Below are 19,809 nucleotides of genomic sequence, written 5' to 3' on the forward strand. Positions count from 1 at the left end.
CCAATGCCAACCTTAAATGTTTTAAAATTTGATTGATTAGATGTTCATATTCATGTATTTGCCTAATAAAGTTAACTCACTTACTTGGTACTTGATTATGTGGCAACCTATGGAGAACATATCTAAAGACCTTAAAGTAGCCGAAAAAGGCCTTTGAATAGGCAAAATGTATGTTAAGAAATCCATATACTTTAAGTGCTAATGCATTTCATGTATAATTTGTTTACTCTTACTTTGCACGCAGTTTTAATGAGGTGGGTGATTTGGTTTTCAAACCCATCGTAGATTAAAAGCAGCAAGGAATTGGTTTAAGTAGGCCCATCAATAGCAGTAAGAAGTGACTTCTGACAGCAAGGGAAAAGACAAATTCCAGAACTGCAGACAAAAGAACAAAAAAGAAATACTGCTATCTGGGATTATTTAATGTTGGGCAAATGTCCTTATAAAGCCTTCTGAGTCATCACTTTATTGTGGCCCTGCATAATAGATTATGAGAGGCATCATGGCATAGCACACAGTGAGCTGGCCTTAGAATTAGGAAGACCTTGGCTTCAGTTTTCACCTCTGATATATACCTAGTAGGGTTACCCTGGGTAAGTCATTTAGCTTTGTTGTCCCAGGCAACTAGCTAAGGCTCTGTAAGCAGAGCAGGTGCCACTTTGTATTAGCAGAAGTTTCCTTAGCTGGAGTTCCTTTCACTGACTAAATCACAGGTTTGATGCAAAATCAAAATGATAGTTTATAGTCATTCATTTTCTTTATGACCATGATCAGCAAGAAAAGATTATTATATTTCATCTACTCTGCCTTAAAAGGCAAGAGGCAGTAAATTTTATAATACAATAAAAAAGATAATACCAAAGGGTAAAACTAAAAAAAAGTTTTGATGCTTGAAGTGCTAAGTCCTTCAGTCATCTGGAAAATTTGATAATCTGGAGCAATTCATTCCCTCAGGATTCTGTATAGCTGAGATTTTTTCTGTATAGAAAGGAGAAGAACAATAGTATCTGTTAGATTAGAGGTTTAGAAGACATATCCCAAGTGTCGACTTGATTTTAGTTTTGCATTTCAAAAGATGCAGGGTATATCTTAAAATGTATATGAAACATCAATTAAGTAAATGCAGCAGTCATAATGAAGTGCTGTATAGCAACAATTGATCAATTCTGTCTTAACAAATAACACATAGGAATAAAAATTCCTTTTTGCAGCTTATTAGCGTATTTATCTTATTTTTTTTTTTGCAATTGTTAATCAACTTGAATCTTGAAGATAGTATCTTTTGCCTTTGTGTTTTTTATTTATGATGGAAAAATTAATTTCTACAGCATGGGCTCAGTAGATATCTATATGTGAATAGTTTAAGGAAGGCTCAATATTTTTTTTAAAAAAGCTTCTGATAATGAAATGGAGGGGTCTTTTTTGGTACCTTAATTGTTTTTCCACGGGTTTCCTCTGAAACTGAGAAGTCTTTAGCATGAGTTGCTCTCTATTACCTGCTGTTTATAAGTTGCTGTTTTAATGGCAGCATCTTCAGTTGTAAAAGATAAATTTAACTGTGCTATGGTAATTTATTTAACAGTAGTTTTCTTGTCAAAATGAAAGGTCTTGATCTGTTCTTTCTTCCAGGGGCACAAGAAGTTCTCATTGATCCAGGTACACGCTATCTCTATGCTTAGTTTCTTTTGTTGTTTCAATTTTATAAAGTGCTTGTTTTATGGTGCTGTGAATTGTTAATGTTTCTGGATTGTGAGTTATTGTGATCTTTGAAAGGGATTAATGTAGGCACTTTTAAAGTGGGAAAATTAAAAATTAGATTTTTCTTTCTTCTGTTTTGTGAGGCATCATAGTTGTTTCCTCAGTTTGTGAAAGAAGAAAGATCCTTTCTATAGATGAGTTAAGTGAATGATTTGAGACTTAAGGCTTAATTCATTTTGTTTTTTGCATGAAGCATGTTGACTAGGCCAATTATTTTCTTTAAAAAATTTTATAAAAATTTTAATATCGGGTCACATACAACTAATTAAACTTGTTTAGTAACTATTTACATTAATTTTAGCATATAAAATTTTTTTAAACAATTTTCAGTCACTATAATTCTCCTTTAACATTCTTCATTTGTGTATTCATTCTCATTTACTTTTCCTCTTATGTGATCTTAGCATGCATTCTCTTTGGATACTGATTCGTTTTCAATTCAATGATTCATTTTCAGTTTAATCACAAGAAATATTTTAATTTGCAAGACTGGGAGGTATAGAGAAGGGAAAGGAGCAAGTTTTTATTAAATGCTTACTTTGTGCCAGACACCATGCTACTTGCTTTACAAATATTATCTCATTTGATCCTTATAGCAGCCTTGGGGAGGGGGGTGGCTTGGGGGTGGTGCTATTACTATCCTCATTTTACAGATGATAAAACTGAGGGAGACAGATTAAATGACTTGCCCAAGGTCACACAAGCTACTAAGTGTTAGGTCAAATTTGAACTCAGGTTTTTCTGACCCCAGTACTAGAATACTGGACTTTAACACAAGAGATGAGTTATACTTGGCCACTTATTAGCTTTGTGGGCAGGACAATTAATTTAATTTTATTTAAAAAATAATTTATCATAGACTTAATATTCAGAATTTTTATAATCAAACTTGCTTTGCAACATTTTCATTTGGACAAATAAATTTCAGAGTAAAAGGTTGTAACATTTGTCACTTCCTCTATGTGTCCTTCAGGTTTATGTGTCCGTTTATTACCATCTATTATTAATTTTTAAATCTCTCTTTTGTTCTCTAAAATAAAGTGGTATCCTTAGGGATGTTATGAGGATCAAGTTAGTGAGATAATGTATGTTAAATGCTGTATTACTGAATTTATTATTTTTCTTTTTTTGAGTTTTATGCTATTTTAACCTGAAAAAGTAACTCTTGAGATGGTGATTTCATCCTTGGAACCCTGAAGATTATGATGTTGTTTCTGATATTTTATTATCTACTTAGTGATAGGATTTTGGATTTACCATTGCAAATCCACATAACACTTCCATATAAATGTATTGTTCATAGGGGAAAAGATTTTTTTCTTTTTTTGTGGTAGTTGTCATTATTTTTGTCATGATTTTTTTCTTCTTTATATGACAAAGTGGAAGTAAAATTGGGTTAGGAGCTATAAGACCTCACTGCTGTGTGACTTTGGGAAATTCACTAAACCTCTCTGAGCCTCAGTTTATTGATTTTCAAAAGGAGAGAAGTTGATTATCTCTAAGGTCCCTTTCAACTCATATGTTAAAGATTTTTAAAATTTGCGAGTGAATATAACTATCATTTTTTTTTCATTGAGGAACTGGCTTAATTTAAGAAAATGATAAATAGAAATAAAACAGTTTTAAAAAGGGTAACCAGTGAAGATGTATAAAAGTGTACCCATAAAGTAGCCATAAAAACGTACACTTTTTGTTAACTCACACTTTGAATTCATGTTAGCACAGTCTTGTCTTTGAAGATAAAGTATTTGTTTTAATACCAATGTTGAATCATTTCATTCAGGCAAATGTTTCTCAGGTGTAGTTGGAGTTTGGAGGGAAGGGTAGTTTCTCAGGTATAGTTGGAGTTTGAAGGGAAGGGACAGAGTAGGGGAGAGAATATAATCCCTCCCCCCTTCTGAGAGCTTCTTTTTCTCAAGCAAATAGGTATCTGTTCTAGAGCCACTTGGTTGGAGCATTCTTTTATTGAAAAATTGAATGACCTTTTAGTCAAGAAAACACTGATAGCAATGAGTTGTTTTATCTGATCAACACAGTCCATAGTTATCTCTTCTTTCTCTGAGCTGTTATATTCAGTGTCTCCACTATTTCTTTGGTCCCTAGACTATGCTATCTTGTATTGTTAATTATCCTTTTATGTCTGTAATCTGTTTCGATAGCTAGATTGGGAACTCCCTGAGGATAGATGTTTTCTTAGTCTTCCTACTTCTCCATTTCACTGCCTAAAATTATGCTTTGGATATAGTAGGTACATAATTTATATGTATATATATTATACACACATGCATATATATTTATACATTGACTGATGTGTGATTTAAAAGTGCCTATAAAATATTATGGAATTAAATAATATTTATAAAACATATTTTCTTTAGTTCTGTATATTGTTGCTCTGTTTAATTTTTTAAAATTACATATAATTTTTCTCTAATTATCAAGGTTTTACTTTCATACTTTACCACCTCCCCCACTACTGGGAAAAAAATAGGGAAATAAAACCCTTATAACAAATGTGTATAGTCAAGCAAAACACTTTTTTTATCGTCCATACCCCTAAAGGTGTGTCTCATTCTGCATATTTTGTTCATCGCCTTTCTGTTTGGAGGTGGGTGGTGTTCTTCATCTTCAGTCCTTTGGAAATCACGGTACATTATTTCATTGAGCAGAATTCTTAAGTCTTTCAAAGCTGTTCATTTTTACAGTGTTGTTGGTGTATAAATTGTTCTCTTAGTTCTGTTCAAATTTCTCAGCATCGCTTCATCTAAATCTTCCCAGGTCTCTCTGAATCTGTTCCCTTTGTTGTTTCCTGTGGCACAGTAGCATTCCATTCCATTCACATATCAAAAAAAGAAGCTGCTCTAAATAATTTTGTGTGTATAAGATCTTTTCCTCTTTCCTTAATCTCTTTGGGGATATGTAGGCCAAGTAGGGGCATCACTGGATTGATCTGTGTTTTTAATGGATGGGAAGAGAACTGATTTAGTGAATCAGCAAGTATTTATTAAACACCTACCATGCATCAGGCAAAAAAGTGTGGGGAGTTAGGCTAAGATGAAAGATAGAAAGAAAGAGAAAGAAAGGAAGGAAGAAAGACTATCCATCATCAAGGAGCGTACATTTCATTGGGGGAGACAACAATAAGTATGTATAAGTACATACAAAATAAAGACAAGCTAATTTTTTTGAGGGGAAGTATTAGCTCCTGGGGAGATTAGGAAGAGTTTTATATACAGTTGATATCTCTTAAACAGAGTCTAGAGGGAAATGAGGGATTCTCAGAGACAGATGTGAGGAGACAGTATGTTCTAGGTATGATGGACAGCCAGTGCAAATGTAGAAATGGGAGATAAAATGTCACCATCATGTGTGAGGAATCACAAAAAAGGCAGTTTGGCTGCACTTCAGAATTCAGAAAAGGAAATGGAGTATAATTGTGGTCTTTAAAGGCCAAATAGAGGGGTTTACATTCAATCCTAGAAGTAATAGGAAGTGATCAGAATTTGAATAGGGAAGTAACATGGTCAGACCTGTTTAGGAAAATCGCTTTGGCATATGTGTGAGGGATGGATTGAAGAGGGGAGAGGCTTGGGGCAGGGAGACCAGTTAGGAGACTATTCTGGCAGTCTACTTGAGAAGTGATGAGGGATGGATCTAAGGTGAAGCTTGTATAAGTAGAGAGGAGAGAATGGATTCATGAGCAAGATTGTGGAGGTAGAAACTATAGTACTTGACAACTGGATTGGCTGTGTGGGTGGAAGGAGATTGAGGAGTTAGGGCTAATGACAAGCTTATGAATGTGGGTGATAGGAAAGAGACAATGATTTCTCAAAAGAAATAATGTTCAAAAGTTACGTGAGATTTTTTTTGGGAGGGGAGGTAGTTCATCTTTGGCCACCTTGAACTTGAGTTAACTAAGGGTCATCGAGTTTGAAATCTAATAGTTAATTGCAGATGCAAAATTGGAGGTCAAGAGAGAAACTATGGCTAGATATATAGATTTGGGAATCATTTGCATGGGTGTGATGATTAAACCCATGGGAATTGATGAGGTCACCAAGTGAAAGAAGAGGGCCTAGGATAGAGTTTTGAGTTACATTCACAGTTATATGGTATTATATAAACCAGCAAAAGACCTGTGGTCTAACATGTGCGGGGACAACCAAGAGAAAGCAGCGTCAAGAAAACCCAGAGAAGAGAATATCCAGGAGAGAGGGTGGTGAGCAGTGTCAGAGGTTGCAGAGGTTGATAAGCTTGAGGATTAAGAAAAATCTGTCAGATGTGGCAATTAATAGATCATTGGTAACTTTGGAGAGAACAGTTTCAGTTGAATGATGAGGTGCAAAGGGTTGGGAAATGAGTGAGGGGAAAGGAAGTGGCAGCAGTGAGGACAATTTTTAAAAGGAGTTTTACTGTGAAAGGGAGAGAGAGAGAACGGGACAGTAACTTATATTGGTGGCAAGGTCTAGTGAGGGTTTTTTTTTCAAGTTTGGGGAGACTTGGGTATGTTTAGAGGTGACAGGAAAAGAACTTTTTGTAAGATTGTTTGAAGTACATATAAGTATTGTGATGAAAAGAATAAACTACATACATATCTGAATTTGATCAGGAATTATTAACATTTGGATAACATAAATGATTGTGCTCTAAAGCATTATCTTTATTTTAAACACTGGCTAGCCTAAGTTGAGAATACTTAGGTTCCGAAGGCACGATCTCTGGTTTAGGGGTTTTACTAGAGAGAGCTTATAAAAATAGGGGCAGCTAGGTGGCTCAGCGAGTAGAACACTAGCCCTGGAGTCAGGAGGACCTGAGTTCAAATGCGGCCCCAGGCACTTGACACATTTACTAGCTGTGCGACCTTGGGCAAGTTGCTTAACCCCAATTGCCCTGCTTTCTCCCCCCAAAAAAATCACCTAGGGAAACCTTTTCTAGCAATATTTGCAGCAAAGTAGCCAAATAGAAGACATTTCTGTAGTGTTTTACATTTAATGACGTGATTTCCCCCCCCAACTCTGAAGTAAGTAGTACATCTAATTATCTCCTTTTTACAATTAAAAGCAGGCATCTCTACAGTTGAAGTTTTATAAAGCACCTTGCAAATATCTCATTTGAGCTTCACAAGAATTTTTGAGGAAGGTATTACAGGTCTAATTGTCCCTATATTCCAGATAAGGAAATTGAGTCCCAGAGAGATGAAGCAACTTATACAAGGTCACACGTCTCCTTTTGACTCAAAGACCTGCATCCTTTTCTCTACACCATATAAACTAGAGGAGATGCCAGATCTTTCACTTGTCATGGGATTTGGGAAGCATGGCTGGCTAACTTAGAGAAACCAGCGAACTTGGGGCTTTTCCTGTGGTTTTGGAAGAGATAAATGGAGATCAGTGTCCAGTGTTTGAAGCAGTTTTATTTTATGCATGGCCAATAGAAAAATACTGGACGAGTATATGAAGCCATTCCCTCCTCCTCCCCCTTTGCCTTTTCCTCTGCCTTTCCTCTCCTCCCTCTCTGTTCTTATCTGTCTATCTTTTTCTGGCTTTCAGTCTCTCATTATTTTACTGGTGTTAATGACCTGTTTGCATCACCACAAGGTCCGTTTGTTTCTAGTGATTGGTACTGAGAGCTGAAAATACTCAGTGTGACCATCCTGTAGGTCAGTTTGGTTGCTACAAATAGATACACCGATGGAGAATAATTTTATGATTTTTCAGGATAAACTTGATTTGATTGTTCATATCTCAACCTTGCATAAGGAACATTAAATTCAACACTTCACAGGTCTGTGATTTCTTTGGTATGGGAGACTTCCTTTAGCAAGTTTGATCAAAGCCCGTCCACACCTTAGATAATTTATGTGGGCTGTTGTGCCTGAAAAGGTTTATCACCTAGTGGCCAGCTTTGGTGATGAGTTGCTCCTGTTTTCAAGTCCTTTTGGGCCTGGTAGGAGCTGCCAGAGCTTGTGCTCTGTTGGCATGGTCTTTGAGGACTTAGTCACTCTAGGCAATACTTTGGTATGGCACAAGACTTTAGTAATGATAATAATGATAGCTGGCATTTCCAAAGCACTTAACTGTATGCCTAGTACTGTGTTAAGTGCTTTACAATTATTTTTTCATTTTATCCTCACAAATGCTATTATTATCCTCATTTTACAGTTGAGGAAAACTGAGGCAAACAGACATAAAGGAACTTGCCCAGGGCTACACAACTAATGTCTGAAGCCAAATTTGAGCTCTGATCTTCTTGACTCCAGGCCTGGTGCTGTCCGCTGTGTTGCCTACCTGCCCTGTGAAATACTTGAATGCAGAATGGGAAAAAAAAGTGAAATAGTGAAATAAAGAGGCTAATTTTGGCTCATATGAGGACACACTTCCTTACAATGAGAGCTGTTCAAAAGTGAAATAGGTTGCTTTCCTCCATAGCAGCTTTCCTTTCCATGGCGGCCTTTACGTAGCCATCTCACTCATCAGGGATCGTATATTGTGTGTGAGATTTAGGGGGTCATAAAACTATTCAACTATGTAGAAAATCCCACTCATATGCATCCATTAGTAGAAAATATGCTGGTTTCAAACTGTTATAATAACCTTTGCTCCTGAATTTTCCATGACTCTAAGTCTCCACTAACAATAATAATAATAGCTAACATTTTTGTACTGCTGTAATTTCATAAAGCACCTTGTGACATCTCATTTGTGTCTTTCAGTATCTGTGAGTTAGGTGTCATAGGTATTATCTTTGTGTTACAGATAAGGAAACTGAGGAGAGGTTGTGACTTGTCTGTGGTCCCATAGGTAGTATGAGAGGTAGGATTTAATCAAGGTGTCTTGATTAAAACAATTAGTACCCCTAACTAAATAAACATGTATTAGTATTCCCATTGAATCCTTGAATCTCTGTGAGTCTATTTCAGACCTTTCAATTCTTTTGGATGGGACCCTGAGATTGAGGGTGGGGGAGAAAAGAAAAGTAATATAAGTGTTTCATAGAAGAAAGAACTCATTTCCTTTCCCCTTTTATATAGCATTTTCTGCTTTTCCACCATCTGTTAATTTTAGAATTCTATTAAAAAACACCATCACTTCTGTCTAGCACAATTTGGACTGAATTCGATCTGTTTTATGCCCAGAATTCCAATGTCTTTGAGGTATAGATTTTTCTCTCATTATATTGAGTTAGTGTCAGACTTAGATGACTGTGATTTCTAGTTTTCCTTCTTTTTACATCTGGAGTTGGCTATAGTTTAGTTTTTCCCCCTATTTTTTAAGAGTTTATTTATTGAGATTGTTGAGAAAGATTTCATATTTTTAAATTATTGCAGCATAGTGTACCTGGAAAAAAAGAAAAGAAAAGATCCGTATTCTGTTTGTGCCTCTATATTCCTTATTAGCTGTATGGCCCTAAGCAAATCTTTTAAACCTTGTGGTACTTAGTGTCCTCTTCAATAAAATGGGGATAATTCTATCCTTTTTCTGAAGCTTCAGTGAGATAATGGATGTAAAAGTACTTTGTAAGCCATAAAGAGCTGTATAAGCATAAATTAATTCATTGTATCAGCTTCTTTAGAAATTTAGCAAGACTACTTTTTTTTTCAATTTATGACAAGCTTAGACATATTTAGGTGCTTATATTTTTAAAATTAACATTTCTCTGACAATTATTTCACTATCTCTATCTTATATAGATAGTTCCCAACTCAAAGTTGGTTCCATAAAAACATGACAATCAGGCATTAGTCAGTAAGCATTTACTAAGCACCTACTACTATGTGCCAGGCGTTGTACTAAGAGCTGAGAATACAAAAAAAGAGGTAAAAGATAGTCCCTGCTTACAAGGAGCTCACAATTTAATGAATCAGTGTTAGAGGACCGTACCGTGGAAACATTATTAGAAAGAGAAGGTATAGGAAGAGGAGAATAAGAAATTAGAGAGGAGTTAGCAAGAAAAGGGTCATTATTTTATTAAGATTAGGGGAATAGCGTGGACATAATGTACCTGGATTCCAGCAAGGCATTTGATAAAATCCCCCATAACATTATTGTGGACTGTATAGTAGTACAGTTTAGGTAGATTGAGAAGCAGTTAGGTAACCAGACCAAAAAAGTAATTGTTTATGGATCATGCCACTCTGGCGGAAAGTCCCAGGGATCCCAGGGATCTCTCACTGTTCTATTCAATATTCTCATTCATTCATTTGAGAAACATTTATTAAGTGATTGCTAGGTGCTAGAAGAAAGCTCAGATAGCATATTTTTCAAGTTTGGTGTTCCTAGTAAACTGGTCGATATACTTAAGATATTGAATGACAGATTGGGATTTAAAAAAGATCTGAACAGACAGGAATGATAGAATGATTTTAATAGGATAAAATTAAGTAGAGGTTATGCACTTCAGTTAAAAAAATAAGTTGCACATTGAAGGACTGGGGAGAGGTGCCTAGATGGCTGTTTATATAAAAAGACAAATTTTTGGGGACTGATCACTCAATATAACTTAGTAGTGTCGCATAGAAACCAGTGGTTACCTAGGGCATAGTAGGGGTTTAATAAATGCTTATTGATGGATTATTTGGATTACCATATGACCAAGCATATGATAAAGGCTACAGAAAAGCTGATTTTAGCTTTAAGGAAGAATGTCCTAATTAGAACTGTTGAAGAAGAGAATGAACTGCCTTAGGAGTTCGTATGTTTACCAAGTCCCCTTTTGACTTGCAGTTCTTTGAATCTAAGAGTGGAGGGGGAAAGTGAGAAGCAAAAGAGCCAGACTCTACAACATTACAAACATTACATTGGGTTTAGTTTTAAAGTCTTAATAAAGATGTGGGATATGCTCAGATACCTTTTTATTTCCTTTTTTCTTCTTCTGTGTTTATGTGTATTTAAAACATTGTTTTACACTAGTTTCATGCCTTTTTACCGAACATTTCCTCAGGGTCTAATATTTAGGGACAGGGATTAGATCCTATGTGATTCCATTGGCATAGATAGAACTCTCTTGATGAGGAAACCTATTCTACCAGTGTAAGTAAGCCAGCACATTTCCTGAAATTTATAGTCTTAGAGAGTAGGCTGGGTCACTGAGAGGTTTGGTGGTTTTGTCCAGCCTCTCACAGCCAGTAAGTGTCAGAGATGGGACTTGAACTCAGGTCTTCCTGGCTTGTAGGCCAATTCTCTGTCCACTATGCTTGGCTGCCTCTGCCTGGTATTTATTCCTGATAAAATCCTTCATAAATCTTTGTGTGTTTTTATTTTTATGTTTTTCCTGCAAGACTTAGCTGGTACAATATTTTGTCATCCCTTTCCATTTTCTTCTCTAGTTTAAATAGCCACAATTCATTTACTCTTTTCTCTAGGACTAATTTTTATCTTTTTCTCATAATTTTTGTGCTGGTCCTCTAGACTCTAGTTAGTATATTTGAATCTTAAAACAAAACAAAATAAAAAATCCAAACCAAAAAAAACCATAGACACCAAGACAGAGCATATTTAGCAAATGTTGAGAGATATTAGAGCAGAATTACTTTTATTTCATATTGAGGTTTGGCAACCAGTATCTTCCTGTAATAGGCCATGGAAGAGGATATTTAGTGAACTAGATCAGAAGTTAGGAAACCAAACTATGCCACTAATGGACATTGCCTCAGACAAACTGAGACCTGAGAAAGACCTTAGCTTAAAAAGCCAAGGTCTCCCACTGCATCTGGGGTCATTGCCAGTCATTTTGAACTGTGTCTTGCTACTGAACTCTGATGACCCTGGAGAAGAGAATGAGGCTGATGATTCTGCGCAGCTCTGCCTCATTTAAATCCAATTCACTTGCAAGTCAAGACATCACCAGGCTGATGTCATTGGTCCTCTTTGAGAACCAGGGTTACAGGGTTACGCAGGCCTTGGTTTCCTCATCTATAAAATAAGTGGAGGTGGACTAAATCAGAGATATCAAACTTGAGGCTAGCTTTGCAAAGTAAAGCCCAAACACTATTGAACTATAATTGAGAAATATTTAAGAAAATAAAAAAATACAACAGAACATAGATGATAATAACATGTGATTTTATAAGTCAGTATGTGGCAGCAAGTGTCCTTATGTAGGTATTGTTAACACCTGTTTCTGTTTGTTTGCTACCACTAGGCTAGATGATCTTGAAGGTCCCTTCTAGTAGTAACATTCTTTTCTCTCTGTTCCTGTATTTCAGGGTGTTCTTCCAGGTGTTATCTATATACTCAGTGAACATAATCTCTTAGTACTTCAACCAGTTGACCCACCTGGGGTACCATATGGATAAATGATTGCTATGGATGGTTCCATTTCTCTGCTCACCACACTAGAGATAGGCATAGAATTTACATGGTTCTTTCTCTTTCTCTGTTCTTCTCTATCTTTTGTCTTTATTTTAGTCTCTGCTTCATTTTCTCCCAATTTCTATTTCATTTCATCTCTGTCCTTGGTGCTGTCCTGTACAATCCTTGTCTTTTTCCTTTCCCTTAACCTATGCTTTCGGCCTGTCCCTGGTTTAGCCCTGAAAGTCAGCACTCAGGACTAAACAGGTACCTTACCCCTGAGTGTGTTATTGGATGGCATGGGAAGCCATATAAGTTGAGACATTTCCTTTATTGCTTATACTTGTCCACATGGCCTATTACTCTTATCACTTAGTGAAATTAAATTGATCTGACATGATTTTCTTTATAAGGCTATTTTGGTTATTGTCTTCCTACAGATTGTACTGTTCTAGATAAATTTTCCAGGGCTTTTTTGTAATATCTGCCCAAATAGTGAAGTAAAAATGATCATTGACTAATTATTGTTTTCTAGTGGCTGCCTTTCTTTAAAAAAAGAGGCACTACAGTTTGTTCTTTGATAGTCTTAAGGAGTTCCTGCCTTTGTGGAATTCTTTAGAACACAGTTATCTAACTTTTTGGGGGGCTTATGGACCATTTGGATTAGGCAGAAGACCCCGTGGAACACCTGTATCATTATGTGTTCCTGAAGAAAAACCTTCAATAACACTTCAATAAACACTACTTGCCCACTACCCCAAAGTCCAGGACAGAGCAATTGCACCCTCTAACTATTACTGTCCTCTGCTGAGTTGACATAGCAAAATAAATGTCTAGTGCCATGGCAGTAAAAATATAAGCATTTATGAAAAGTAATATTAAAGTATTCCTCATCAAGCTCACCCACCCTTGCGTTTGCCTTAGGCCACTGCTGGTATTCAGATCATAACAGCTGATAGGAATTGAGTTGCTTTGAGACAGCAATAGGACAATGCCTATATTTTATTCAATGTTGTTAATTTGTGCTAGGAAGAAAAGTTTTATGTTTGTCATATGAGAGATATGAATAATGTAAAATAAGATCAGCTCTTGCGGATCACCAGGGTTCCCAGGACAATAGAGAAATACTGCTTCAAAAGATTAGCTAATGGCCCTGCAGGTAGCATTTTAAAATTTAAGTACCAGAAGAGCATGCCATTGGTGTCCCAGTGAAGTTTAAAAAAAAAAAAAGAAACCTTCTATTCTTTCCTTCCTCCTCTGCCCCTTCCCCCAGTTGCACCCCCATTTTTCAGACTTTTCCACTAAGGCCATTTGGCAGAATCCAGGAAGAATTACCTTGGGGAAAGGAAGACACTATTATAATTAGAATAAACCAGAGTTCCTGCCAAGTTTAAGTTGGGCTAAATATTACCAGGGTACCATACCCAAAGGGTGAGTTGGGAAATAGAATGTTTAGGAATGGTTTCAAAGCTGAAGAAGGCATTTGAGAGTAAAAGTACTACAAAAGGGAGGAGTGGTGGGTATGGTTCTGTTCTCTTGTGGCTTCCCTGTCCATGATGGCATTCTTTTATGGTGGAGATACACTAGTCATGACCCCTTCTTCCACTGAGAGTTTGCCATGGCATCCAGCCACTTTCCCTAATGTAGTGTGGCGTTTCATTCTCTTACTACCAGTGCATCTTTTCCTGTTTGAGCCTGGTTTAACCATTCACAAAGTCATAAAGGAGAAAAAAATCTCAATGAATAAATGGCCTTTTTTTCATTGTTATGTGTTAGTGTGGTCTTTCCTCCCTCACTTAAGTGGTATATGCATGTGTGCTAAATTTTCTTTGATCCTCTTTTGCCTTATGTGACTGAAAAATTTAAATATTTTGCTGCTACCTTTTGTTAAATGCTTATATGAAGTTGGCAAAATTGTGAGGAAACTTCTGTAAAATTCAGCCTACAGATATTGATGGCATATAGTATGGCCTTTGGTTATTGAGAACTTTAAGAATAGGATGAAGCATGTGATTTTGTCCTTATCTTAAGGACATTTAAGTTAGCTGTTGTATACTTCTTACCTCCATTAAAGATTTTCATGTATATTAGTAGGGATGAAAACTTATTCTGAATTACTGTTAATTCATTTGGTTTGATGCTAAAGTATCATTTTAGTGAGATTTAGCCACTAACATTTATAAGAGATTTTGAAATTTCTGTCAGATATGATGAAAACTAATCATATTTGTACCATCAGCTTTTAATAATAATGATGGTAGTAAACAGAAAAAGTATAACATTGCTATTTCTTTTCCTTCCTTTCTACAGGTGCTCTTACCACTAATGGCATAAATGCAGATACCAGTACAGAAATAGGACGTGCCAAGAACTGTCTTAGCCCTGAAGACATCATTGATAAATATAAAGAAGCAATTTCTTATTATAGCAAGGTGATTTCATGTAATATAAAATTTTTCTTTTAATCATACCATTTCAGACAGAAACTTTGACTTGACATGGTATGATAGCATATTCCTACTTTAAAAAAAGGTCTGTTAGTTTTGTTTTTATGCTCTATATCTGTGTATCAGTCCCTTGAATTTGTACATTCATACATTTTCAGAACACAGTTTACATTCAGTGTCTTATTTCACACTTGCAGCATCTTTGCAAATTAAGCAGGGGTAGTTGGTATTATCTATATTGCAAGTCTCTTTGAAAGCATGTCTTATCTATACTTTGTATTCCTTCCAGTACCTAGCTGATATAGGTGATTCACAAGTGTTTGCTTTTGCTGATATATACATTTCATACATGAGGAAACTGAGACAGAGACCTTAAGTTGCCCATCAAAGTGTCATACACTTAGTGATAGAACTGGGATTGGAATCCATATCTCTGAATATTTAGTACAGTGCTCTTAACAATATACTAGAGTAATATCTGGAAAACCAAAATAAAATAAAACACCTGCTACTAAATAACAAGTTCCATCAAGCTGTGTTTCCAAACTATATTCTGGACAACCCTGAGGTTCCATATGTTTTGAGTAGGGGTTCTAACATGAAAATTTCAACTATAAAGATTTTTTTCTAACATTTCAGAAGATTTATGATTTCTTTGGTGTGTATGTTCTTTTCAAAAAAAGTTTCTTTTACTGATGTAGATTATGATCCTTCCTTACCTAAATAGGTAGCAGCCAACCTTCTGGTGCCGACTTTATTTGCACTTAATTTGTCTGGTCCATGAACAACAGATATGCCATTTGATCCTTTCCAATGTCATTGGAGGACCTGATAGATCTTCAGCTTCACTAACATAGTCTTGAGAACCCAAGGTCACTTCCATGCTACAATTTTGCTTCAGGGGAAACATTTAGTAGAGGTCTTTTCTACCTATGAAATTCTGTGATTCAAGCATTACACAAATGAGTGGTGGTGTTATAGTTTAAAAAAGAATTTGGCCTTGACTTCTAACCTTGGGTTCTTCTAGATTGGCAATTTTCAGTTCTTCTCTGATATCTTGACCCAATTTTGACAAATGTCTTTTTTGTCATTGCTTATATAAATTTTTTTGTGTGATTAGTTGATAGCAAGAAAGTGGTGGTGGAGAGGGAGGGAAACTCAACTGACTTATATTCTCACTTTGATAGAAACCGTCTTAAGATCTTTGAAGGAAAATGAAATCCATTAATATTTGTGGTATTATTCTGACCAAACATTTTGAAATTGTATTATTAAATCACTACATAAAAGTTGATAGACTTTTGATTTATGTGTTGGTAGTCATTTAAGTATAAATAGATTTTTAAATGACACTTTTTAATAAGATGTATAAAAATTCAAATTATATGCACATTAAATATAGTGAAGAGGGAAGGAAAATGGGCAGAACTGTCCTTTGTAGTACTATGATCATGGAATTTTTCTCAGCTTTATACATTATTAAGTAATTGAATGGGAAAGGTAACCAAATTATATCTTTGCTTCATAACTTGTGAATGTTCTTAGGCTTAGCTACATTGTAAATTAGCCCCTGTCTTGTAGACATTCATTGCTAGGCACATAGTTTTTATTTGTTTATTTGAATCTGCACCTGTGATTTCATCATTGTACAGGATGCCTAATGAGGAAATGCTCTTCATCAGTGAAATCTGCAATTGTCCTATAACTTATTGTTTTAGAAAGTTTGTCCAGGGCACTACAATGTTCTAACTTGCCAAGTTTACACAGCGAATATGTCAAAATCTGCACTTAAATCCAAGTCTTCCCTCATCCAAGACTTGCCCTCTACCCCCTGTGTTGTGCTGCCACTCAAGCTGCATAGTGGGTTTGAAAATTACCTATTTTTAATGAGTTACCTTGGACAGGTCACCGCATGTCTCTGAACCTCACTTTGTCTGGAAAATGCAGATGATGCTTGCTCTTTGACAGAACAAAGACTGGAATACAGGGCTTCTGACTGGTATCCTCTCCTGTATAGCGTCTTCCCCTTTTTATGGAAACAACACTGGACCCTTGGAGCCAGGAGAACCAGGGGGTGAATTCCACCTCTGACACTTCCTAGCTGGGTGACTGTGGGCAAGGGAACTTCTCTGAGTATTAATTTCCTTAATTATAAAAAAAAGGATTGTTAGACCTCTACTGCCTACCTTTTAGGGCTATTTTCAAATCTCCAAGTGCTATAAAAATGTGAGCAATGATGATAATGATATTTTGTACACTTGATTAATCTTCCGCTTTTCAATTGTAATAACTCAGTTTTAGGCTGACTAAAGAGAATTGGCCTGTCTTATTGAGCAGAACTGGTGGTTTTAAAGTCTAAAAGGTCAAAAGTTTCTTTTATTTATTAGAATTTTCTTAAGTTTCTCTCTCATGTCCTTCAGTATAAGAATGCTGGTGTAATTGAGTTGGAAGCTTGTGTCAAAGCAGTGAGAGTCCTTGCAATTCAGAAGAGGAGCATGGAAGCATCAGAATTTCTCCAGAATGCTGTTTATATCAACCTTCGCCAGGTAAGGATGTAATGGTATCTGTGATCTTCCATTGTTTGTTAACCGTATACAAATAAAATGATTCCAAGGCTCAGTGAATAGGCTGATGCAATACTGGAGTAGTATTGATACTCCGTCCACACTCCAAAGACTCATGCATTTAATGTTCATTGTTGTCTATCAGGATTTAATTTGGCTTAGTTAAAGCCAATGAAATTATTATAAAAAAAATGAAGCCATCAGTTGTTTGATACAATTTAGTGTTTAATTCAGCATGACTTGACATTTACAATATTTAAAAAAGAATTCTTCAAGACTATTGCTTTCTATATACTAAGGTTGTTTCCTGATTTTTCTCCTTCTTACCCCAATTTTTATCAGCCCTTGTAACAAAGAAAAACAATTCAGCAAAACTGACCAATAAATTGATTGAATCTGACAGTATGATAAAAATCCTTTTCCTATAGTCCCTTACCTCTCTTTCAAGAAGAGTGTGCTGTGTTTCAACATATATTCACTGACCAAGACTGATCATTGAAATGAATATGAGTTTGTTTGCCTTTTATGTTGTCTACCTTGTCATTATTTTAATCATTGCATATTAGGTTCTCTTTATTTCATTTTAATCTTAATCAACTTATTCAAGCCTTCCCATGTTTCTGTGAATAACGGTAACATAGAGCATCATATGTTATGTTCCTTTACCATGATTTATTTAGCCTTTTCCGAGTAAATTGATGCCTACTTTGTTTCCAGATTTTTTTTTATGCTAAAAAAATCTTTATTGCTATGTCTGTGTCATCTCTATCTCTATCTATGTTGCCATTGTTGTTGTTAGGTTGTGTCCAACCCCATATGACCCCATTTTGGTTTTTTTTTGGCAAAGATCCTGGAGTAGTTTCCCATTTCCTTCTCCATTTTCTCCCATTTTCCAGATGAGGAGGCAGAGGCAAGCAGGGTTAAGTAACTTGCCCAGAGTCACACAACTAGTATGTATCTGAGTCTGGATTTGAGCTCTGGAAGATGAATCTTCTTGATGCCAGGGCAGCCACTTTATTCATTGTGCCACCTAGCTGCCCCATTTCTATAATATTTACATGTAGGATACCTTTCTCTTTTTGACCTTCCTGCCTTATATGCTCAGTAGAGGAATTGCCATAGGATAAGAATTCTTCAGAATTCTTCTTTTCTTGCTTAATTCCAAAATGTCTTACAGAATGTTTAGAAATGATATAAAACACAAATAGTATACAATAATGTGTGGGTCTATTAGGTTTCTAGTATTTAATTTCTAGAATTCAAAATTTGATATCATCCTTTCAAAATATGGTTTGACTAATTGAATGAGAATAGGGACTTGTTTAATGAAATTTTCTTTAGTAGACTTATAATCATGTTAACTTCAGAATCAGAAGACACTGAACTTTGTAGATTAAAAAAAACAGAGGTTATCTTGTGGAAGTGAATGTTGAAAACTAAAAATAAATTAATAAAAAAAAGAAAAAAAGGAAAAAAAAGAGTTAAGTAATTTGCCTGGGATCCTAATTAGAATGCTTGTCTCCTTCCTGCTCTCAGTATTATAAAGGGCCAACAAAAATAAAGCCTAGCATATATTTAGACTCTGAAATAAAATATCATTATTTTCAAGATAATGTTTTGATTTTGTTTCTGATACTGGAAAGTTTGGGTGGCACGCTGGAAAGATCTTGGGACTTTAGAAACTGGCTCATCCTAGTTCCAACATTGAATTCAGATATCATTTAATAAGGATAAATTTACAGTTTTATACATGAGTTTAAAAAAATCAGCTGTTCAAATAAATACAGGCTGAGGTAGACATGGCTAGATAATGGTTAGTATGAAAAATACTGGGGAAGTAAGTAGGGTTTAGGGACTGCAAAGGCAAGATGGGTCAAAAATGTGAAGAGCAGCAGCCAAAATAAAGTAATTTGATTTAATCTTAGCATTCATAAAAGCATAGTTAGTGTCCAGGCTAAGGGAGGTGATAGACCCATTGTTCTCTGCTCTACTCAGACCTCATGGGATATTACATTCAGTGTTGGGTACTGGGTTTTAGAAAGGACTTCAGTGAGCTGGAGTACATTGAGAAAAGGGCAGGATGGTGAGGAAAGTAGAAACTAACCCTATAGAAGAATACAATATGCCATTGGAGGATTTGTGGAAGGACCTAGGGATGTTTAGTCTAGAGAAGGAATGACTTTGGAAGAACATGCTGAATCTATTAAAATATTTGGAAAATGACTAGGCTTGCTTTACTTGAACCTAGAGGGTGGAACTAGAAGTAATTTGTAGAAGTTGTAGAGGGGCAGATTTTGAGTGGACAAGAGGAATGACTTCCTGACAATTAGTATTGTCCAAAATTAGGACTGGCTATAATAACTTCTCACATTTATATAGCTCTTTATTTGCGGTTTAGCTACTAAGTTCCCATCATTCGAGCTCTTCAAACAGAGCCTGGATTGTTAGGGATGTTTTTGAATAGATTCCTGCTCAGGTAGTGGTTGGACTGGATGACCTATGAAGTCCCTTCCAACTCTGAGCATCTGTGAATCTGTAATTCATTCATATTTTCAGCCTTCCATCAGGTGAAATCAAATTTGCCAGTGACTCGGTCAGTCAACAATTATTTATTAAGTGCTTACTATATGCAAGACATTGTGCTAAGACCAGAGAATCAAAAGGAGAGCAAAAACAGGCCCTGTCATAGAGGAGCTTATTTTCTGTTCTGGGAGATAACCTATGTAAATCAGAACATATATGATAAATGCA

At 35.8% G+C, this 19,809-nt stretch overlaps 1 protein-coding gene across 2 annotated transcripts in view; it reads left to right on the top strand.

The window, feature by feature from the left end:
- TRAPPC9 (trafficking protein particle complex 9) overlaps window positions 1-19,809 on the top strand; it is a 1,018,418-nt gene that overhangs the window by 48,123 nt on the left and 950,486 nt on the right. Inside the window, exons 5-7 of one of the 2 annotated variants that reach the window (XM_036742028.1) lie at window positions 1,630-1,656; window positions 14,358-14,479; window positions 16,915-17,040. In XM_036742028.1, the coding sequence (XP_036597923.1) occupies window positions 1,630-1,656; window positions 14,358-14,479; window positions 16,915-17,040 (275 nt within the window). The remainder of the gene's footprint in view (window positions 1-1,629; window positions 1,657-14,357; window positions 14,480-16,914; window positions 17,041-19,809) is intronic. The other variant, XM_036742029.1, reaches the window with a different exon arrangement.

Source organism: Trichosurus vulpecula, chromosome 1 (assembly GCF_011100635.1).
Source record: "Trichosurus vulpecula isolate mTriVul1 chromosome 1, mTriVul1.pri, whole genome shotgun sequence".
NCBI lineage: Eukaryota > Metazoa > Chordata > Mammalia > Diprotodontia > Phalangeridae > Trichosurus > Trichosurus vulpecula.